Here is a 24,756-nt window from a genome sequence, read left to right as displayed (position 1 = left end):
AAAAAAAAAAATAAAGAAAAAATCGATACGAACGTATTTCTATAATCGTTAATTAATTTATTTCGGTGTATATCTACAGGAATACGTACTACAGGACGTAGTGAACAGACGGCGTTTGATAGAACTTCACAAAAGAGCGAAACAGGTCGGACTAGATTTGAACGCGTACAATCGATTGAAGGATCGTGCATACGAATTGGAGGGTACACTGAAAGTGATTCGTGGTCCTTTATACGAAAGAAAACTCGAGATGAAACAAAAGAGAATAAGATATACCTCGAGCAGCTCAAGATCGCCTAGTTCCTCGCCTAGTCCAAGTCCAAGTCCAAGTCCTAGTCCTAGTCCTGAAAGAGACGTTCCTAGAACGTCAACAGCAAAGATCGACAAAAGAGAAACATCGAAGACACTCGAGTACGATAAGTTTAGATAAGTTTTTGATTCCAGTTACGAATCAAACAGGTCAATCACCGACGTAAGAACGTCAACGATTGTTGTTTTTTTGTGAACTGTAAAAATTAATCTTATTGAGGAGGAAGGGGAAGAAGAAGATGAAGAAGAAAAAGAAGAAAAAGATTGAAACTAAAGGAAAAGAGAAAATGGGAGGAAAGAAAAAAGAAAAAAGATCAAATACTCCTGAGTGATTAATAAACTAGCTCGGTCAAATTATCAGGACGAGTACCTCTAGGAAATTGAGAAGCTGAGTACGAAGATATTTACGTGATTATTCAAGTCTTTTTTTTTCTTTTTCTTTTTTTATTTTCTTTTATATATATATATGTGTGTGTGTACGTGTATGTATGTATATATATATATATATATATATATATATATATATATATAAAAGAGAACTTAATCGACTAGAATCTTCGTCGCAGTCTTCCGTGTCCGAGCCGTATATATATTGACGGCGTTCCTCATCTCAACGACTTTAATATATAATTATTATTATTATTATCATTATTATCATTATTATCATTATTATCATTATTATTATCATTAATATTATTATTACTATTATTATTACTATTATTATTATTATTATTATTATTATTAAGAAGAGGCCTGCACGTTTGCTGCACGGTTGTGATAGATTCAAAGGAAATAATAAGGATGAAAATGAATAGAAAGAAATCGTACGCGATGGTGTCTTCCGTGTTTTTCGTCTTCGCCGTGATTAATCTAACTTGTGTAAGTCGAAACGATTATGCTGTAAATTCGCATAATCGACGGACTATTCTTTCACGATGCATCGAAATCTCTATTAAATTTAATCAACCGTAACCGGAAGATTCGTTTAATATTTTAACTTCTAATTCGATCGCTGAAACAAGCCAGCTTTTTAATGTAATTATTTTTGTGAATTTTATAAAACATATATATGTGTATATGTATGTGTATATCCATACACATGCACACACACACACACACATATATATATATATAAAAATATTCTTTTAATTTCGTACAATTGTAAAACGAAAATTTAACGATTTTATTCTCTAAATATATACAAGTTACAATTTTAAATGTATTAGACGAGGATCGATGATCAGCTCATATGCTTGATATGTGATAATCGTCACGTCATTGAGAATTACACGCTTATGTTCCTATAGATTTTTAACTTGATTAAACCGCGATGATTCTCATTTGCTGATCGTCGATCAATGACGATGTAAATGAATGAAGACACTACGAATTTCTGTAAAGCGATCTCACACGCCTAAATAACTATGTTAAATGTATGTACTTATATATATATATATACACACACACACACACACGCACACTCACGGCCACAAACACACATACACATACACTTTTTATCGAATGACGACACCTTCTTTCTTTCTTCGTTCTATTTTCTTTTTCTCTTCTTTCTTTTCCTTGTCGTTTCCGCGCACCACGTTGATATTTAATAAAAAAGAAAGAGGTGTTATATGAAATTGTTGATAATTAAACGTGTATCCGTTATTTATAAATATTAAACGTTAATGTTAGTATCGCGCGCGCCATTACACGATAAGAATACAAAGCTTCGTATTTGATTATCGAACATACGAAATCTGATTATTATTTCTCTAACTATCGTTATATCCTATTTTTGTTCCAAGTGACAAAATGAAAAGTACATATTGCCGTTTGTATGGATTACATCTATGTCATTAACTATCCTATAACATTCTGGAATATTTTCCATGAAAGTATCGTACGTATGACTAAACGTTGAAAGTAGATTACTATTAGAATCTCTAAGGAACTTTTTCTCGCTTTCGTAAAAGTCTCCTCCTAACATTCTATCCGTCCGTAATCGTGAAGTCACTACCGTGAAATACGATGGGATCACTCATATTAACGTTTCTCTCTCTTTCTCTCTCTCTCTCTCTTTCTCTTTCTCTTTCTCTTTCTCTCTTTCTCTCTTGTTGGAAGAAAATAAGAAGAAGAGGAAATAATTACGCCCCCTCCGTTGTACTTATTTAACAGAGTAATGTATGTAACGAAGAGCTGTGATTATTTTATCATTCTTCTTAATCGAAAGTATAAATAATTTTCTCCAAACTTTTACCTCGACGATGCAATACGGCAATATGATTAATTATCTCTTTCGCTGAAATCATTGTTGTTGTTGTTGTTGTTATTATTATTATCTTTTTTTTTCCTTTTCTCTCTCTCTCTCTCTCTCTCTCTTTCTTTTTTCTTTCTTTTTTCTTTTTATTTAATTAAGAAATTGTTATCCAGAGACGAGATTGATGAAGCGAGTGAATCGTTGACGAAAGATCGATCTGTCAATCGATCGTCCGTGACGGAAATCATCCATCTGTCAAGCTGCTATTATAATTCTATTGATCTTTCCTAATTATTCTAATCCTATAAATCGCTTGAAAAAGAAAAGAAAGAAAAGAAAGGGATGAAATAAATAATAGATCATCCGTTCCTTTTTATAGGCACGTCCCTCTATTAGACTCATGTTAAAGACACGTTTTGGCACGGGATTGAGAAAGAAAGGAAGAAAAAAAAAATAATAAAAAAAGGAGAAAAGAAAAAGATATCAATGAACGATGAGAACAAAATAATTACGATTTTACAGACGAATAAACGTAGGGGCTTTGCAAAAAAAAAATAATAATAATAATAAAATCGAGTATTCTCTACTACGGCTTGAAAATGTAAAACAGAAATTGTTCTTGATGATATAGAAAAATGTATCGAATCGAATATTTGAAGTAGACACACAATTCGACGAGAAAGTTTTAGGTATTTATGGAAAAATCGAAGAGAGGAAAAAAATAACGTAATAAAAACGCTTGTAAGCACGTTGCACGCGTCGCGATTAAGGAAAACACAATTACACGCGCGTAGACGAACCCGTAATCTTTTAGTGCCAATTTAACGATCTATTACTATCTCTGCGTCCAACATTCTTGATATACCTTTGAATCCAGAGAGTCTGATTGAGAATTTGTAAGAAACAAAAAGGAGGTAGGGAAAAGGACGTGATAATTTGATTATAATAGGGTGAACAAGCGTCGCTCGACGTGCGTTTATGCAGACGGAATCGTCGATCCTCGCAGAGCCATATTTATTACCCGACAAAATTTTTTACAATCGTTATAAAAGATTTCGTATATGAAAGATTTTTGTACATATATATAAAGAAGAAGAAGAAGAAGAAGAAAAAAAAGAAATAACAAATACGAATTGTGTATAAATATATAAATATATATATATATATACGCGTATCCCGTTATTTTACAAATGGATCTTGTTGCGCCGATTTTCGCTGAGCTTATTATTATATTGTACGAATGCCTAAACAAGAAAGGAGAAAAAGAGAAAAGAAATAGAAAAAAAAAAAAAACAATAAGAAAATAAAAAGGAAAGGAATTCTTAAATCGATAAATAATATTATATTAATTGAATGAGAAATGAATTGCATTTAATATCGTTGTATATAATATATCTATTTATTAATTTTGATCGATTCTCTGATCATATATATATATATATATATACATTAGCGTGCGTATGGAATTGTATAAAAAATTTGTGAGGAAAAATTGCACAATTGTTACACGCCGATGATACTCAGTTGTAGCTTTACGGATATTTGTGTTTAAATCGACAACAATTTTTCTGTAAATCACTACCATTAACAAAATTTTCTTTGTCATTTTTGTTTGTTTTTCTTTTCTTTCTTTCTTTCTTTTTTTTTTTTGTTTTTTTTTTTAAAGACACGACTGTAACCATCGATGAAATTTTACAGCGCTTGTTATTTATTGTTGAAGAAGGACATTTATCGTACGATATTTCTCGTTACCATGTATAATGGTGTGCGCTGAGAGAAAAGAAAAAAAAGAACAAAATGTTTTATCGATTACGGTCGTTTCAAAAACGCTTCGTGATGTTTTTTCGTATGTAAATAATTATTCTGATATATATATATATATAAATACATATATATATATATACATATACATATATTTATTCAATTCAGAGTTCTGCTGTGATGTACGTCCATGTACCTACTTCTATATAAAAGAAAAGAAAAAAAAACAGAAATACAATGAAATATATATACATTTAAAATCAAAAATTATAAATCAAACTATTTTTTTGAAAATGGCCTATCCTCAAATTTCTTTTCTTATTATTGTATTAAAGTTGTTCATCCGTCGCATGCTGATAAAGGGTGTTTATTCAGTAACAAGTACTTTCAGTAACAAGTAGGAACAAAATATTAAATACAAACGCGATTAACTAAAATTGGTTATACATTTCTCTATACACGTAATTTATAAATCGGATTAATGCGTAACACATTTTTGTATGTAGTAATATTAGTGATTATTTTTATAATCCGAAGACACGTTACTTGAAAACTATTTCTTAATTATACGTTCATTTTGATCGATAGATTTACGCGCAAAGGAATATCGAAGAGATTACTCATTTCTAATCATAAATTAAATTTTAATATTATTTAATAACAATAATTTTTGTAGTTTAAATTTCCATTTAAAGATCACAAATATACGTACATTTTCAATTGTATTTTATATAAACATAATATAACGTGTGCGTGTAAACATTAGCCTTTGTTCATTTGAAATATTCTATATAGATCGATAAAAGTCACGTGATTATATCAGAAATCAAACAACCAATCAGAACGTAGCTATCTTAATATTGCCTTCATTTACGCGGCAGAAGTCGACCGTAATGGATCTCCCGTAAGTAATCTTTGAATTTTTAATATTTTCAATACTTTTTCCATTTATTTATCGAATTTCGTTTAACAAATTATACAATAAATTATAGCAAATATCGTATAATATATAATGCGAACTTAATTTCTATAATATTTTATTACAATTATCGATTATTATCATATCCATCTTAACGACGAAACGTATCAACATACTATATATATATATATATATATATATATATATATATATATCAATTTTTATTAAATTTCTATTTATTTATAATACATTTATACTATACGTAAACGAGCGATTATTTATATGAAAAATATAAAAGAATTATGGGTCTCCATAAGTAGGAATTCATTGTAAGATTTGGATAATTGATATTACTTACGACGTAATATATAAAAATGTAAATGTAATACGACGTAAATACTGTCGAATTATTCGTCGAACTTTTCGATTCTTTGTGTTAATTAATTAGGTAGTATTGAATATAAAAATTGATTTCATACGATCATGGCGTTAGTAAATATTCGTATAGTTTAATCATCAGCGGGAATCGACAACAGCGACATTGGATCAAGCATTCTCAACGGAGGCGTTGGTAAAACTTTTTTCATCGTGGGATATCGGAATTTTTATTTTTTAACGTCTTATCTCTATATATATATGAATATAAAATACAGAATTAAAATATAGGTTAGAAAAACGTTATATTTAATTCCTATATAAAGCGTTTAATTAACGCATTTTTGTGAGGTTAGATTTATAGGACTAGAATTAGTGGACTAGAATTTTCAAAATGTATCTATCGTTATAGATTTATACTTCATGTTGGCAACACTGACGAGGGTGCTGGAGCTTCAATTCAGTTGAATTTAGCTGGCAGGATTCGTGTCGCATCTCGACAAATTTCTCTTTGAGATTTCTATAAAAAAAGTTGTATCAGGTGAAAATCAAGATGAATATCACGTCTGCAGGTAAAATTTTATTTTGTATTCTTATAAATTGTTGTAACGAGTATCGAATAATTTATAAAAGATTTTCTTTGTCATACTTTGACGGCAGTCATTAGAGTTATGTATAATGATTTGCAAATCCTGTATTCCCTAACCTAAAAATCTATGATATACTTGTCAATGTTTGAAACTATATATATTTCATTATAATTGTATGTAAAGATAATCGATTCTAATTTGATTCTAATCATTTTACTGTATTTTCTCAGCTGGTATTATATCTTTGCTGGAAGAACCAATGCCTGAATTGAAGGTGTTTGCTTTAAAGAAGCTCGACATGATTGTTGATGAATTTTGGCCTGAGATTTCTGAAGCGATTGAGAAGATGTATGTGAATAATATATAAGTCATTTGTATGAAATATGTTCTAAGGATAAATAAGGTTTGTTTAATATTTTAGTGAAATTCTACACGAGGATAAGTCATTTAACCAACACGAATTGGCTGCTTTAGTTGCCAGTAAAGTATATTACCATTTAGGAAGTTTTGAAGATTCCCTTACTTATGCTCTTGGAGCGGGCGAATTGTTTGATGTGAATGCTCGTAATGAATATGTCGATACTACTATAGGTATTTTATACGCCTTTTTTCTTAATAAGTATGAGACGTTTTCCTTTGTATTTTCTATATCGGTAGTATCTTTCTTATAGCAAAATGCATTGATTATTATACTCAACAACGTGTATTGGAAGCTGAGGGAAAATTACCACCAGGTAGTAAGGGAATAGATCCGAGACTTGAAGGAATTGTGAATAGAATGTTTCATCGTTGCTTAGAAGACAATCAGTATCGTCAGGCACTTGGTCTTGCTCTTGAAACACGTAGAATGGATGTTTTTGAAGCTGCCATTATGCAATCTGTAAGATACAAAGTAAATATTTTGTACTATTGATTATGCAGTGAAATTTTATATAATTCATTTTTCTTTTCCTTTTTTAATTGCAGGATGACGTAAGTGGCATGCTGTCATATGCATTCCAAGTTGTTATGAGTCTTATACAAAATAGGGGCTTCCGTAATACCGTACTCCGCTGTTTAGTAAATCTTTATCGTAATCTGGGAACACCTGACTACGTGAATATGTGTCAGTGTCTCATATTTCTTGATGATCCATTAGCTGTTGCAGAACTTTTAGATAAACTTAGCAAAGGTTCTCAAGATTGCGTCTTGATGGCCTATCAAATCGCCTTTGATTTATACGAATCAGCAACGCAACAATTTCTTGGTCGTGTTTTGCAAGCATTGCGAGCCACTGCTCCAATACCAGCAGCTCTTATGGTAAAACCTATTATTAAGCCTGCTGCGAAACCAATTGCTGAAACTAGTTCAAATTCTGCCAGTATGGAGACTGAAAGTAGTACACCGGCACTGGAGGAAAAGACACAACGTAGTATCGAAAACTTAGTACGTATATATCTATTAGCCGTTTCTTAAAATTTGTTTGTTTGTTATTGTTTTTTTTTTTTTAATTGATTATTCGCCCTTAGAGTCCTGAAGAAAAGGAACAACAAGAACGTGTTGATGCTTTATCTAGTATTTTGGGAGGAGAAATATCCATTGATTTACATTTACAATTCTTAATTCGTAGTAATCATACAGATATGTTGATATTAAAAAATACAAAGGATGCTATACGCGTATCCATTTGTCACACTGCCACCGTAATAGCAAATGCATTCATGCATTCTGGAACTACTAGTGATCAATTTTTACGGTACGACGATAATAAATATTTTCTATACTGTATTCTTATGTATGTTTTATAATCGACCGATTTAATTCTTTAGAGATAATTTGGAGTGGTTAGCTCGTGCTACAAACTGGGCCAAATTGACAGCAACGGCTTCTCTAGGAGTAATTCACAGAGGTCATGAGCAAGAAGCATTAGCGTTAATGCAATCTTATTTACCACGTGACACAGGAGCTGGTGCAGGTTATTCGGAGGGTGGTGGTCTCTACGCACTCGGGCTAATCCATGCAAATCATGGTGCTGCCATAACAGATTATCTGTTAGGTCAACTTAAAGATGCACAAAATGAGGTATAATACCTTGTCAGTTTATTTTTTCATATTTCTTTTTTTCTTTTTTTTTTTTGATGCGTACTTCAAAAACAAATTCATACTTTCAAATTCTAGATGGTTCGTCATGGTGGTTGCTTAGGACTTGGATTAGCAGCCATGGGTTCTCATCGTCAGGACGTATACGAACAATTGAAATTTAATTTATATCAAGATGATGCAGTTACTGGCGAAGCAGCAGGAATTGCAATGGGAATGGTCATGCTGGGTTCTAAGTCTACTCAAGCTATCGAAGACATGGTTGCGGTAAGTTTTGTCTATATTTCATAACTTCAAATATCACAGAAAAATTAAAATTATATATTTATATATATATATATATCAGTAAGTTGTGTTTAATATAAAAAAAAAGAAAAAAAAAATACTTTATTAAAATATAAACAATATTTACAATAGTTGTGATAAAACAAAAAATATCACATTATCCTAAAGCGTAAGGAGGTTCGCTGGCAGTAGACAGTGTATAAGATCCTTGAGCGCTGTAAAATTATAGAAAGTTTTAATTAATTAATTTCTGAATTAAGAAACAAAAAATATATATATATATATATATATATATATATATATATATATATATATAAGATTAGTAAGATGATTTACTTGTGATCGAGAAAAGCTCCACCCATATATACGTTGGCACATGACGAAGATCGTGTACATTTGATAGGGGTAACTCGAAAACCATACGGATTTTCAATGGATTCGGAAAAATATTTGTATGCTCTTGCGTGAGAGCAATGTCCTGTTTAAGAGAAAAAAAAGAAAATGATAGTTTAGTTTTGAAAGTAGACTTAAAATTCATAGGAAGAATTTAAGAATTTAAAATACCTATTATATCCAAGATACTGCATCCAGGTTGTATGCGTCCACCGTTCATATGAAAATCAACTGTACCATAGTTAGCTGTTAAGCCTAATCTTCCAGAACACGTATGAATTATTTGCACGTACTCTGCATGACTTCTATCGATTCTACCATCAGATTTAGAATTTGTGTAACCTGGTCCAGCAGGATCAAGACCTAACAGTAAAATCATTATCGAATAATATATTGAACAATACGATTTAATTTTAATGTGTGTGTGTATGTGTGTACGTATATATTTCAACTTACCGACAACTTCTGCAATGGTATCCAAAACATTATTTGCTGCGAGTGAAACAAGATGAGCACCCAAAGAATGGCCAACCATTAATGTGTTCTTAGGATTTAGATCGGCAACAGTTTGCATATAATTTATAAATTTAGCAACGTACGAAGCAACGTTAGGTAAACACGCTCTCACTTTATGGTAAAGTTTATTACTAGCAATATTTGACCAATCGATTACGATTATGTTGAAGTCACCAACTTTTAAATAGGCTGGAAACATGAAATCAATATTTTGTTACAAAGATCTAATTTAATTTAATATGTAAAAAAAAAAAAAAAATAAAAGAGAAAGAAAAAATCATTTAGATCATACATACCATTGCGAGGTTCAACGCATGAATCAACATTGTAAGATCCTCCCCAACCGTGTGTAATAATTCTTGTAGGATTACTTGCGTTCCACGTACAAGTAGGATCTTTAAGATTAGGTATGTCGTCCACTTTTAAAATATAACCATCGGTATTTTGTCTGAAACAAGTGAGTTAAATTTTGTGATAAACGTTTCAATAAATTATTGATCACGATTAATATTGATCGATACGAAAGTTCCTTCTACCTTTTTTATACGAAAATTGAAGAAAAATTTTATTTACTGAAAATAGTAAATAATGGTATAAAATAATAATGATATAAAATAATGATATAAAAAAATAAAATTCTTCTTCAATTTTTATTTAAAAAATGAGACGAACTTTTGCATCAATTTAATATTATATATCTCTATAATAATTTGAATTATTATATATATATATATATATATATATATATATATGTTATATACTAACCGTGTATAAAGAATGAATTTAACTCCTGATAAATTAGCTCTCAAATAAATAATATCCTCGTAGGTTAATTCGTAATCCTCCACAGAAATTTCGTGAGTAGTCCCAGTATCATCAGAAAAATAATATATATCTTCGGCTATGACGAAGTTTAGAGATAGAGCACCAAAAACTGAAATTAAAAGTAACATATATATATACGTATATCATCAATTAAATATTCGATTTTTTTTTTTTTTTTTTTCTTTCATTTCATGTGATACCAACGTGCTAACAAAATCAACGGAGAACACATTGTATCGACCGATGCGTCAGAGTACGTCTTCGTCTTCGTTTTCATTCTCGACAACTCCAAATCGTTCCTTTTATACTCTCAGACTCGCTTTACGGATTATCTACTAGTATACCACAATGCTCGATAATGCGAGATTTTTATCAAGGAATTTGTTCTTCCACGTGCGTTAATACGAAAGGGAAATAGTATCAACCTAAACAAGATATTTATCACGAGATGCTTTTCGCAATCAACAATGTAAAAGAAAAAATTGTTTTGTATTGTATTTTATTTTTTTCTTTCGCTCACTAGATTATATATATATATATATATATATATATATATATATATATATATTGATTTATTGTTAATTGATTTTATTATCACCAATATATTTATTTAAGATTGCAAAGTACTCGTTTTTGTTGCAGATTTTATTTTGTTCAATATAAAGGAAAAAAAAAAAAAAAAAGACAAATCGATAAGAACGATATTATTACTAGACTAGTTTACAAACGATGATAATATCTTTTTTAATTATTTTTGAATCAGCTTTGATTCGTAAAGATCGAGAATTTTTTTGTTCGTGTATCAATAGGATTTTTATTATTTGTCAATAGGATCTTGTCTCCATTTAATTTTTATAATATTACGATATTTATTTTTACAATGTTACGTTCCTTACATTTGTCAGATACTAATTACATCATAAGTGAACACTTGTGATCGAATCATAGAGCGGAAACTTGTACGGTATAATTAATAGCATGCATAGTGGAAATTCCGATTGTGCAAATATAGAAGATGATTTTCCAACCTTTTAAATCATTTTATTCGTCGAATGCGGATTAGAGAAGGTATTAAAAAATTTATTCAGAAATTATTTACGAAGATGTTACATCTCACGAGACTTACAATTTTTTTTTTTTTCTTATCCCTTTTCTTTTTATTTAAAAATTATTTTTTTATTTAAAAAAAAAAAAAAAAAAAAAAGCGACGTTGAGATCTCGTTAAGCGTTTTTAAAAGCGAAAATTTTTGCGAGTACCTTCGCTCTTGCGTAATATATAGAAAATATGATTTATGTTAGATCTTTCGTAAAATTTAAAACGGTATATTTAACATTTCCAACGAGTAACATATACAAATAAACATATAGCGTACACGTCGAGAGACTTTTAAATGATTAGGTCAACATCTTATGATATATTCGAGGTCACAATTTATACCAAGTTAGATAAAATTTAATACGATTTATAAAATATATCGGTGTAAAGAAAAAGAAAAAAGAGGAAGAAAAAAGGACTTAATTTCCGAGTTTTACAAGAGCACACAACGATTGCCGACATCATTTTCCTTTTGTGAGTGTAGAATAATTAAATTTCGCCCAATGGTAATTCATTCACAATGAGTCATTTCTTTCTTTTCTTTCTTTCTTTTTCTTTTTTTTTTTTTAATCTCACAAAGCAAATTCATACGCATTAAAAAGAGTATATTACGCGAGAGAGGAAAAAGAGAGATAGAATTTTTTTTCTCTCATAATTTTTCTTGCGATATTTCATTAGAAACAACTTAACTCCGAGCTATTTACGAACTTACGAATCGACACTTATCTCTTTCCTTATCTTTTTTTCAATTCGACAAAGCAGACGTGTAACGTTACGAGATAAATCGATCTCGACTGTAATTATCTAGGAAATCAAAAAAAAAGAAAAGAAAAGAAGAGGGGAAAAAAAAGTAGTATAGCACTCCTACTTTGCGCGCAAAATGATCACGATCGAGATTCGTTCGAGATTTTTCTTTGATTATTTCTAGAGTACTATTTCTTCTTTTTCTTCTTCTTCTTCTTTGTTTTCTGTTCTTCTTTTTCTTTTTCTTTTTGAGAGCAACGACACACTGTAGTAAAGTCCTACTCAATATCGAGAAAATTCGTTCCTTCGAAAAAGACATCACATTAAAATTTACAACCATCATTAAATTCCTAAGAAAGTATCGAACGGCAGATTCGAAAAAGAGTACGATATACGTTTTCCAATGTGTCGTACGTATATATTTTTCATAATAAAAGCGATATAATGTGCTCCGATCTACCGGAACACGTTGTAAGAAATGTCTTCGATATTTTCTCATTCATGATAAAATGCGGTTCTACCGCGTTACTGTTGCAAGATATATGTGTGTGTATGTATTTTTATTTCCTTTTCCTTTTCTCTCTCTTTTTTTTTTTTTCTTCTTCTTCAACTCAAAGATTTGATCCACTATTCCGATCCTTCTCTATTTAGTTTTGTAACGAATAAAAAGTACAACAAATAGTTGTAGAAAATCTTGAAAGAAGAAGGAAGAAGAAAAAAGAAAAGAAAAAAAAATGCTTTCATCTCAATGAAACAATTACGTTCGTCGAAAAGATATGAAAAATTCATATGTGTGTATATATATATATATATATATTTTTTTTTTTCTTTCTGCAGATAATTTAATTCAAGTTATCTTTACTCGCAACTTTTATATATATATATATATATATATATTTTTTTTTTCAGTATGCTCAAGAAACGCAACATGAGAAAATCCTACGTGGCTTGGCGGTCGGTATTGCGTTTACTATGTATGGACGTCTTGAGGAAGCTGATCCTCTCGTTTCATCCCTTTGCGCCGATAAGGATCCGATTTTACGAAGAAGCGGCATGTACACGTTGGCTATGGCTTATTGTGGTACTGGGAACAATCAAGCCATACGAAAGTTACTACACGTTGCCGTAAGTAATTTTATTAAAATAAAGAAATAAAGACAAAAAAAAAAGAGCGAGAACGAAAAGGAAAAAAGAAAGAGGGTGGTCAAAGGGAGGAAAAAAAAAAGAGAAGAAAGAAGAAAGAAAAGAAAAAAGAAAATAAGAAAAGACCATAGACAGAGAATTCGAATTTCATACATTTTTCATCCTTGACCCGATATTGAATTTCACATATCGATATCACCGTCATTGCATTTTATGGATCGACATACTTACACGAACACTTTTATCAGGTTTCTGACGTAAATGACGATGTCCGGCGCGCAGCAGTCACCGGCTTAGGATTCCTCTTGTTCAGGTGAGTACCCGAATAGAATACTATAGTTTTTATCAAGGATATATATGATTCAAGAAAGCGAATTCTTGACTCTTTCGTTTTAAATCGGATCGTGACAGGTGATCGTGCAGGAATTTCATCTTTATTTAGGGGAAGGGGGGGGATAGGGGGAGGGGTACTTCAGTATCGTCGGTAAAAATTATCTTTTAAGTGAATTATTTTCAAAGACTAATCATATAAATTGAGAATGTATGTGTGTATGTGTGTGTATCATCAAATTTTTCGATATATCTTATTTATTATCGAATGTTAACCTAATTAAATCCAGTGAATCCAATTTTATATAACAAACTTGTCATGGGATGGGAAATAATTTTAATCTCGCTGATAAATCAACGATCAAATATCTCAAGGATTTGTTTTTCGAAAACTCGATTATATCGATTAACGATTTTGTTTATTTTTACTTTTTTCTTTTTTTTTTTTTGTTTTTTTTTTGTTTTAATTTTTGTTTCAATTTTATTTTATTTAGCTGTTCTTTAATTTCTTTGTATCGAAATCATTGACAAAATCATTTCCTAACATTTTTAATTCGATTAAACCGTACCTGCACATACAAATCGCGGTTTTCCTATCATCCTTATCTCTTTTGTGCGATTTATTGAGTTAGCATTTAAATCGATATATTTATCACTTCGGTGTGATCGGCAAACTGTACCTACTCTTAAATGGATAAGTAGTAATCAATCTGTGCGTAAGCCAGGCTTTCCATTATCACGTCGAGGTTCTATAAACGCTCATTAATTGATTGCGTATTCGAGTAAAACCATTAGCCTCACTGTATGTTACAATAATATAGACGGATTACTACGTATACCTCACACGTTCACGAGTTTCCGTTATTTCCATTAGAATGCAGTTGAAAGAGAATATTCTATAAGATTATCATTTTTTTTCTTTTTTTTTTTTTTTTTTTTTGAAAGATGATCGATTCCTTTTTATCATCATCATCATCATCATCATCATCATCATCATCTTTTTATTGTAATTTATTTCTTATTTCATTTAATCTTTTTTCTTTTTTCTTCTTTATCTTGTTTCTTTTTTTTTTCTTTTTTTTTTTATTTTCTTCGTGCATGTTACAATATAGACGTCATCATGTATGACTCATACGTTTTTACGCGTTTCAGTTTTACGTATTCCTCATTAGAATGTAGTTAGAGAATGTAAGGTAATCATTTGTTAAAAGAAAAATGATCGATCTTGTTCTTTTTTAACTATTATTCTTTTCATTTTATTTTATTTTATTTTTTTATCTCATTTCCATTTGTTCTTCTTTTCTTTTTTTTTTTAACAAACATTCTCTATCAATTTTTTTCATTTCTTTCGAATTAATTCATGATTTGACGAACGTGAGAAACAATGTCTAAATAAAATTTATTCATGAATTTATCACTTTCCTTGTCGCATTTCGTTTCGCTGATGTACGTGTATACGTATGTACATAGATTTTTCACGTTATTCGACGTTTACGTTCCAACATTCTCGTTACCGTAGCCTTTCGAAAGCATTGGAAAGAACGCGTGTCCTATTCGAAGGTACTGTATCACGGTGAATTATTTACGATCACTCGTCGTCGTCGTCGTTGTCGTCTTCGTCGTCGTTGTCCTCCTCATCGTCGTCGTCGTTGTCGTCGTCGTTGTTCCTCTTGGTTGAAAGATTAAATTAAATCCTGATGATTAATCTACAAAAAAGAAAGAGAGAGAGAGAGAGAGAGAGCGTCAACTCGATAAGAAAGAGTTCCATCGGAAATTTTATCGCTAGTTTATTTCGCTTAACGTAATGACGATATTTTTTTTCATTCTTTATCTACCTTTCTCCCTCTTCAATTTATTTTCTTTCTCTCTCTCTCTCTCTCTCTCTCTCTCTCTCTCTCTCTCTCTCTCTCTCTCTCTCTCTCTTTCGTTTCTTCTCCTTTTTTTTTCTTTTTTTTCTTTCTCTTTTTTTTTTCTTTTCTACATCCGATCAGTAAGTCTTCATTTTCCTCAGTCGTCTCACGGTTAATCAAAAAGTCGGCCAACGAGGAATCTAGTAAGAAGAATTAATATTGCGGTAAAACATATTGAAACGAAGAAAGAAATAGGATATGGGGAAAATGTGTATTTATATTTATATATTGTACATATGTATCTATACAAAAGTGTAATATGAATAATATATAATTATGAGTAATGTATGTATGTATGTATGTATGTATGTATGTATGTATATACGTATGTGCGTATGTATGTATTACTCATAACTACACACAGACACACACATATGTATATATCTATTTTTTTTTTCTTTTTTCATTCTTTCCTTATCTTGCGACGTCGATAACGATAATCACTCAAGTGTATTTATAAAAAATGCGTGTAATTTTTTTGTTTTCGTTTTGGTTTCTTTGTTTGTTTGTTTGTTTGTTTGTTTTTTTCTTTCTTTCTTTCTTTTTCTTTTTTTCTTCTTCTCTCTTTCCAAAAAAGTTTCTCGTACGAGCGACTGTCGGAATTCATTGTTGCAAATAATTATCGATCGAAAGTTTTTAATTACATACTTACTTATAGAGGAAAATCTGTTACTTAACCGTAAAAGTTTGTGGAGAATAAATGATGGCTCTTATTGTCCTAACGATAGACATTCTTATCGCGGTTGAAACTTTTCCGCTAATTGTACCAGCAAGTTCGTTTTCATTCAATTTCATTAACCAAGCAAGACCATATCGGATAGTGTTTCTCGTGCAAAGTTAAGGACGTTAAGGGGCGATGTATAAGTTCTCTTGGAAAAATTAATGATAATAGTAAGTAAAAAAAAAAGAGAAGAAAAGAAAAACATTGGTATTGTAGAAAAAAAAAAGAAAAAAAAAGAAAAAGAAAAGGAAAACGAAGAGAAAAGAGTAAGATAAAAAAGACAAAAGGAGCGAAAGATAGCGTTCGTTTTTTTGTCCGGATCTCGTGAGATTGAGACACGAGCCACTTTTCCTCTCTACTTTTCTGAACGAATCTCGATCGAACGGGAAAGATCGATAAACGAATGGCCGCCGTCGAAGGTCTTAATTGAAATACATGTTCGATTTCGTGCGATCCCCGAAGAATGAAACGTCACTGGCGAATAAATTGCTAGATCTTGGGCTGATTGTATGAAAAAAAAAAAAAGAGAGAGAGAGAGAGAGAGAGAGAAGAAGAAAAAAGAAAAAGTAATGATCGTTAATAGCTATTACGTTATATTAAAAGAGAAACCTCGCGAATGTCATCGAAAATGTTATTATACGTTGTGAAAAATCGTACTTCGTTGTATGTATGTATATGATTCATCTTAGACCCAAACGACGTATTTAACGTATTTAATAATATCGTTATGCAAATTCATTTGATCGTGTTTAAAATCGACAAATAATATATTATATTAAAGAAAAGTTAGCACCGAAACAAGTTGGATTTCCGTGTATCGGGGATTAACCGCAAGATACGTAAGCGCGCGAGGTCGGGACGTGAATCAAAACGAATGTAGGCCACGTAACGTTCGCTAAGCTCGGTTTTAATCAATGCTTTAATCGGGGTCTAAATGTAAATTAATTTCGTGACGGACGACACAGGACTTCCATCGAGCAAATTAGAGAGCCGGTATGAGCCGTGACAAGACTATCCGATAAATTTTCTAACCGAAAAAAAGAAAAACGAGAAAAAAAAGCAAAGGAAAAAAGAAAAAAAAAAAAAAGAGAGAAAAGTAGAAAAAGAAATAATGCATTTATGATAATCGATGCAGAATGTTCGTGACGTGCGACTAAACACTTCATCGTTTATTTTATCGAATCGAAAATTACCCTGGAGTTAACGTAAGATATATGTACGTCGTTGTAAGTCTGTGAAAAGTTGAAAAATAAAAGAGAGAGAGAGAGAGAGAGAGAGAGAGAAAGAGAGAGAAAGGAAGACATAGAAAAAGGGAAAACCCTTAGCAAGTACCTATTTCACGTTTAGATTGGATTCGATTAACTCTAATGATAAGTCTCACGCAGGTTCAAGTTTCCTCTCGAATAAGTCGTAGGGAACGATCAACGAGAACGTAGTTTTAGTCTGTGTGGATAGTTGGATAATATCCTTAAGATGACGTTATTACCGAACTTTCATCTCGGGAACTTGCTTTTCCGCTTGTTAGCGCGTAATACATTACCCACAAGCACTCGCCGTTGACTTTGAGACGCGCTCGTTTTCCAAAAGTACTCCAACATCCAACCACCCTCTGAATATTCTTCTCCGTATTTCTATGATTCACTTAATCGATTAAAAAACAGAAAAGAAAGAAAGAAAGAAAAGCCATATATCCAAATCTGTACCATTGCATATAAAAGTTATAATTAATTAATTAAAGATAGCAATGCTTAATCTAATCATTATTCTATTAATTCTAAAGATACACAGTTTAATCTAATTACATTAAATCTTTGGAATGTTCGTGAAAATTTCGTTGAAATTATCACGCCTATCAGCGATAATATTTGCTTACGGATAAACCGTTATTATTAACCCTAATCGTTTTAACCGAGCTCGTTGTCTTGTCGCAAAGTGACGTATCTCCTTCGTTCTACGTCTCGACAAAGGAGCTAGCTACGTTCCGTTGTTATACATACCAGAAATCACGATAATGCTGCTTGACGCAGCTACGTTAGTTTATAGCGGTTGGCATATCGCAGGGATATCGTGTCGCGTGTCAGCCGGTGCGTATCCTCTATATTGCCGCGAAGAAACCATAACGAGATTTTATCGTATTCCTCTTGTTTCCTTCCTAGTACTGTGAAAATACCGATAAAAATAGCTCTATTGTCGAGTTACCATTAGAAATGTTTACCATTCAACCATTTCGATATTCGCACGATATTTTTTATATAAATGAATATAAATGAATATTATATATATATAAAATTTAATATATATAAATATATATATATATATAAATGTCTCTTCAATCTTTTTTATATATTTTTTCCCTTTTTTTTCTTTTTCTTCCTTTTTTTTCTTTTTTCTTTTTTTTTTACTTTTCTTTTTTGTTCCTTTTATTTTTATTTATTTCTCTTTCTCTCTCTCTCTCTCTCTCTTTTTTCTTTCGCTCTTTCTCCTATATCGTACCAACGAAAATATTTTTCATCTACAGAGTACTATCGTTTTCATCGTATATTTCTTTTTATTATTGATTGATGTATATGGATTTTCAAAGAAAAATGGCGGCGTTACAATACCCGGAAGCACAATGGGCACACATCGCGGCAGTTGTGCATCTTCGATCCTATAGAATAGAGCATAGGGTATAATGCATTTGCAGTTATATTAGGAAATTCTCAAGGCTCGTCTTGTACGATAACAGGTCTCTCATGGAGTTTGAATTTCTACCTGGCTCGATCGGGTTTGTCCACCACGCCTTCGATTTCAATTTTAAACCTCGATCGTTCTCAAACTTTTTCCATTTATTTTCACACGCGCAATTTTCCGAGCGTGTCTGAAGAGAAAAAAATTGAGAGATCAAAAATATTTTTAGGTTATTGAAGATGGAACGTTTTTAATGCGAGAAGAAACACTTTTGACGAAATTCAATTTACTCCTTTCTTTTTTTTTTTTCTCTTTCTTTTTTTTCTTAATTAAAATCTTAATTTACTTATTCATTAAGAATAAGCTTATTCTTAAAGGAGAATAAAGGAGATGAAGGTGAATTCTATTTTTTTATTATTTATTTGTTTATTTATTTTATTTATTTATTTACATTTTTTCATGGGTTTTTTTTTTTTTTAAACTTTCGCCCACGTTAACAACCCACATTCGTCCCTTTCGCATTTGCGTTATTTCTTTCTTTTTTGTCAACATTTTTTTTGCTTACGAAACATACCAAACGAGCACGGAAAACTAATCCTTGAACTCGAATTTTCAACGCAGCTGGTGTTATACATATTTGATCTATGCATATATATATATATATATATATATATATATATATTATAGATATAGACGAGAGTATTGTAGACGTATTCTATGGGTAGAAACGATACGCTCGATTACAGGTGTCACGAATCGAAACAAGAGAGCCGTGTCAACCACGATTAATTGCTCTGCTTTTTGATTTTATACTATTCTCCGTTTTTTTGTCTTTTTTTTGTTTTGTTTTCTTTTTTATTTTCTATTTCATCTTTTTTTTTCTTTTTTAACTAACAAATTGACAGAATACGCCATCGGATTATTGCGGATATATGTATGTATGTTATCGACCGTATACAATTTCTGTTTCTGACGATGACAAATATAACTGAAATACATTACGTATATAGAAAGGATTAAAAATTAGTATCAAATTTCCTATCCTTTCTATTTAGTTAGATATAAATATGAAATAATATTTAATGGATGAGAGGTATATTCTCGAAGTAAAATATATCTTCATTTTTTAATAAAAATCTTGATAAATTTTGTCAAGAGACCGACGAGACCGTTGTGATTAGTCTAATAAGATCAAGAAATATCTCAAGATCGATGAGATTTATTTATTTGTATAGAGGGAAGAAAGAACAAAGAAAAAAGAAAAAGAAAAAAGATACGATACAAACAAACAAACAAACAAATAAATAAATAAATAAATAAATAAATAAATAAAATGACGTTCCTTGCTTTCCCGTGAGTGTAGTTAGCTGGTTTCGTTTAAGGACAGCGTACCCTAAAGTGGATAGGACTGTCTTATAACGTCAGAGCTCATTAAGTTATCAGGCGAGTAACTTCTGTTACGTCTGTTCCGTTATCGTAAACGTATATTGTATTATCGCTATCACGTTCGAATATAGAACGTGTCAACGAATTCTTCGCATAAATATGTATATTATTTGTTCGATAAATTTAATATTTATCGCATATCGAAGTCACGTAAAAAGTATTCCTTCGCGAATATGTACTTTAATCAATCTTAAAATATGAAAATCATACATTATCGGAAAAGACATTAGATAGATAGATAGATAGATAGATAGATAAATAGATAGATAGATAGATAGATAGATAGATAGCTATATATGTATACAGATAGATATATATTTTTAAGTATTAAGGTTATTACGTAACGCGCGATGAAAGCTTCGTTTTATTTTTATTAAAGAAACAATAAAAGTAAAAAAGAAAGAAGGAAGGAAGGAAAAAAAATTCTTAAACTTCATTTTTGAATCGTGATCGTTATTATGTTGTATTCTATAAAAGTGAACTCTCTCTCTCTCTCTCTCCCCCCCCCTCGCTCGCAGATTTCTGGAGGATTTTTCTGAAAGAGTGACTTAAGAAATGAAAACTCTAAAATTAATATCTCGCATTTCCTGCTGGAGTTGTACATTTTTCCTACCATTTTCTCAAGTGTCCTCCCAACCTAAGGCGTATCTACTTTCTTTGCGTTTTCTTTTTTACAAAATGTTCTTTATCTCTCTCTCTTTCTCTCTCTCTCTCTCTCTCTCTCTCTCTCTTTCTTTCTCTCGTAATATTCTCCTCGAAGAAATGACTTTCGTTTGTTATATCTTTATTTCGAAGAGAAAAGAAGCGTGTAATACCTTTTCGACGATTCCATAGCAAACAGCTGTAAACTTTTTATCGTTTATATATTTTCGAATACTACTTTCGAATCTGTTAAAAAAGAAAAGAAAAGAAACGAAACGAAAAGAAAACGTTCTTTCTTCTTATACTTAGAATAATGCGTACGAAAATGGTACACGCTATGTAGAAACACTTGGAGTATCTATATCCTACGAGTATATAACGTTTTCCATATCTCACGTCGATCTTATTCCATCTTTCGAAACAGTGATAGAGTATTTCGAAGTTTATGCCCTGCGAGTTTCTCGATACCACGAAAACTTTGCATAATCGTTTGGTATACCGAATTCAAAATGAGTTGGACGCGCGCGCACACACAGACACACACACACACACACAACACAGTCGCGGAGCGTCGCGCGTGAAAAGTTTCCGATAATCCTGCGCGTAGAATTTCTATCTCTTTGACTTTCCTGGTCTTTTCCTTCTTCACTACCCTTTCCCTCCCCTTCAACCTCCATTTCCACTCTCTCTCTCTCTCTCTCTCTCTTTATCTATTTCAGTTTTTCCACAAAAAGGGGGGAGGGGAAACGCCAATCTCTCGAAAGTTGTTTCGCAACCGAAAACTTTTACGTTTTACGTTTTACGTATATTTCAAAGCTATCGTTTCATTTGAAATTCCATATGCAAAATTGTGGTAGTATCTTTGACACTGTAGTAGGATATTCAAAAACTTAACTCGGATTTCGCAAAGTCTGGAACATCCCTCTATTTGTCGGTTTTATTTATTTTTTTCTTTTATTTTTATTTTTTTTTCTCTTCTTTCTTTAGTGAGGGATAGGGGCTAGGTGGTTTTCTTGACTTCTTCTTTTTTTTTTTTTTCTTTTTCTTTGGTAAATAATCCGACGAAACGAGCAAGATGTTTCGTCTGTTATCCATCACGGTTTCGACGTTTAGTACGATTCCGAACCCCATGAGAAAGTTTCGTGAACATTGTAGGAGAAGTTTTATGTATATCCTCGGGTCGATTTCAATTTATTGCCCATCTCGGATCGTGAAACGGAAAACCTCGAAATCGTGAATTATTCCGTAAAGTTGTTATCCTCTAATTTTGCAATCTTAACATCTTTAAAGATCAATTTGTTCTTTTTAGAAAAATTTATTCTAAGTGAAATAATCCACATGGAAATATATATATATATATATATATATATACACACACACACACACACACACATGTGAGTAAATTTTAATTTTAATTAAACTATAATCTTTTAATTTATAAATATATATATATATATATATATATATATATATATAGTTGTAAATTTGTGTGTTTAAAAAAAAAGAGAGAAAAGACATTATTAATCGTTTTTAACGTTACATTTTATAAAAGGAAACAAGAAATATCATCTATATGACTTTATGCAGTTGCGTTAATAACATATAGATATGTATTTAGGTGATACATACATAGGTACATGCATAACGTATTATCGATCGTTTCAATAATTACGTCCTTGCGTTCCATGCGTGATGGTGTCTTTGGCACGAACGTAATAAGTACATGTTCCTATTGCATTCCACGTAACTGTTGAAGAGCTTTCTAAATCGTCGTTTCTAACGTCTTTGTTTCATAATCCATATGAATTCCATTATCGACGATAAAAGGAATATCGAGGAGAGGATAGATTCGAGAGGATCGAATAGTATTACGTTCTGAATATTGAGACGCTTTGAAATTGAATCTACTCCTGTAAGTTTATGGAATTTCTTGAATAATTTTCCTTTTTCTTCCTTTTTCTTTCTTTTTTTTTTTCTTTTTTTCTTTTTACTTTACTTTTTCCCCCTTGCTATAAACGAAATGGGAAAGAAAGTCGAATAAAAGAATTCTTGATGGGTTTTCATTATTTCGAAAGTTAAAGAATTACAGATATAACTGTATAAAAAGTTAGAGTATCGAATATATAATGTCCGTGTTTTTAATACGTTGAACGACGTCAATTATACGTTAATTACGTTCCAACATGATTATTAGTCGCACCACGATTAACGGCCCCATTAAATATCGACTATGAGCCGATGAAACATTCCTATGGAACGTTAGCGTTCGCGATCGTTGTAATTAATCGGTAATCGAATATCCTAAATTATGCTAAGATAATTCGTTCCAGAGAGAAATTGTTTTAACGCGATTTTTTTTTTTTATATTACCCTCATATATAACATATATATATATATATATATATATATATATATATATATATATATACATACACGTGTGCGTGTGTATGTATCGACGAGATATAATTAGAAAGGAAAGAAAAAAAGGAAAGAACAATTAATTAACATTCGTAGATTTTTTATCTGTTTTTTTTTTCTTTTTTTTTTTTTATTTCTTTTTTTCTAAATGTATCACCCATCATAAATATTTATCTTTCCTCGTTTCGTTTGATCTCTTTCTTTCGTTACCTTTCATTCTACATTACCTTTTCTTTCTCTTCTCTCTCTCTTTTTTTTTCTCTAGTGAAACTGAAACGAAGCTAATCTCAACAACGTTTTAATCTCTTGCAATCAAACCGAGACGATTGTTCTACTATGCCAAGTCCGCTTCTCGCAACCTCACCTCATCTCTCTCTTTCTTTTTCTTTCCCTCTTTCTCTTTCTTTTACCTTCTCTTTTTCTCACTCTTCTCATCGAAGTTGAAAACTGCCATTGACAGACAGAAGACTGGACTCGCAAGAGGAGAAAAAGGAAGAGGAGGGGGAACAGGAAGAAAAAGAGAACGCGGGGTGTAGTAAGCCCGAAGGAAAATATACTGGACATTGAGTGGAGTCTCGCTGTTTTGTCGCTTATAGAACATCGACGAATCGTTCGAACATTCTGAGACTAGTTCTCGAACGAATCGACAAATATTGTTTCTGCGCCTGAAAGGCTTCTTTCCATTCCTCCTTCTCTACCTCCCATTCTCCCTAACACCCCCTTTTCATCTCTTTCTTTCTTTTTTTCTCTTTTACTCTTTCACTTTGATATTCATCTAGCTAATATTAGATGAAAATGTAGTTTTCTTTTTTCTTCTTTCTCTCTTTTTTAACGTTGACATCTTTTTTTTTTTTTTTTTTTTTTCAAATCCGTCGAAGCTTGAAAGACGTATAATTGGAAAGTTAAATAATATATCATCGTAGCTAATGACAGACATCACGATTTTTTTCAATGTTAACAGATATATTGGAAGAATTTATCGTATAGATATTTATTTCAATTTGATGGTATTCGATGTGAGAACATCCGTGAGAAACTTGGAAAATTTTTATGCTTCCTTACCTAAAGGTCTGTGTGAAATGGTGCACTCTGGAGAATTCCTTTCGAGAGATGGGTGGGCCGGTATCGACGTTCGAAGTGAACTCCAAAGAAAATAATCTGACGTTAAGTGGAGTGGCTCGATGTTCGTCGGTACATCAAACGATAGAGAGAGGATACCATCGAGTTGATAGGAAGAGCGAGTAACATCGTTGTCCTTGCCTTAAGCGCATTGTCAGCCTCTCTCTCTCTCTCTCTCTCTCTCTCTCTCTCTCTCTCTCTCTCTCTC

The 24,756-nt window shown here is 31.4% G+C and overlaps 3 protein-coding genes across 6 annotated transcripts in view; 2 read left to right on the top strand and 1 right to left on the bottom strand.

Annotated features, from left to right (window-relative positions):
* Positions 1-1,411, top strand: part of LOC122627495 (calcium uniporter protein, mitochondrial) — a 47,753-nt gene extending 46,342 nt beyond the window's left edge. For all 3 annotated transcript variants that reach the window (XM_043808619.1, XM_043808620.1, XM_043808621.1), the window contains one exon: positions 80-1,411. In XM_043808619.1, coding sequence (XP_043664554.1) covers positions 80-430 — 351 coding nt within the window. In that variant the 3' untranslated portion in view covers positions 431-1,411. The remainder of the gene's footprint in view (positions 1-79) is intronic.
* A 4,628-nt stretch (positions 1,412-6,039) lies between these two features.
* The window catches only part of LOC122627490 (26S proteasome non-ATPase regulatory subunit 1), a 57,322-nt gene continuing 38,605 nt past the window's right edge, over positions 6,040-24,756 (top strand). Inside the window, exons 1-10 of one of the 2 annotated variants that reach the window (XM_043808612.1) lie at positions 6,040-6,193; positions 6,442-6,559; positions 6,633-6,802; positions 6,883-7,091; positions 7,178-7,636; positions 7,720-7,946; positions 8,020-8,272; positions 8,369-8,557; positions 13,059-13,274; positions 13,541-13,605. In XM_043808612.1, coding sequence (XP_043664547.1) covers positions 6,175-6,193; positions 6,442-6,559; positions 6,633-6,802; positions 6,883-7,091; positions 7,178-7,636; positions 7,720-7,946; positions 8,020-8,272; positions 8,369-8,557; positions 13,059-13,274; positions 13,541-13,605 — 1,925 coding nt within the window. In that variant the 5' untranslated portion in view covers positions 6,040-6,174. Of the gene's footprint in view, positions 6,194-6,441; positions 6,560-6,632; positions 6,803-6,882; positions 7,104-7,177; positions 7,637-7,719; positions 7,947-8,019; positions 8,273-8,368; positions 8,558-13,058; positions 13,275-13,540; positions 13,606-24,756 lie in introns of both variants that reach the window. The other variant, XM_043808611.1, reaches the window with a different exon arrangement.
* On the bottom strand, positions 8,553-10,644 carry LOC122627496 (phospholipase A1-like). The gene is made up of 7 exons (XM_043808622.1): positions 10,514-10,644; positions 10,250-10,418; positions 9,781-9,932; positions 9,425-9,673; positions 9,140-9,331; positions 8,912-9,053; positions 8,553-8,790 (listed from the first exon to the last, which is right to left on the bottom strand). Exons 1-7 carry the CDS (start codon positions 10,584-10,586, stop codon positions 8,733-8,735), a joined length of 1,035 nt encoding a protein of 344 aa, XP_043664557.1. The 5' UTR covers positions 10,587-10,644; the 3' UTR covers positions 8,553-8,732.

Source organism: Vespula pensylvanica, chromosome 3 (genome assembly GCF_014466175.1).
Source record: "Vespula pensylvanica isolate Volc-1 chromosome 3, ASM1446617v1, whole genome shotgun sequence".
NCBI classification, from domain to species: domain Eukaryota; kingdom Metazoa; phylum Arthropoda; class Insecta; order Hymenoptera; family Vespidae; genus Vespula; species Vespula pensylvanica.
Note: the sequence above shows the minus strand (reverse complement) of the source record. Positions and strands in the feature narration are given on the sequence as shown.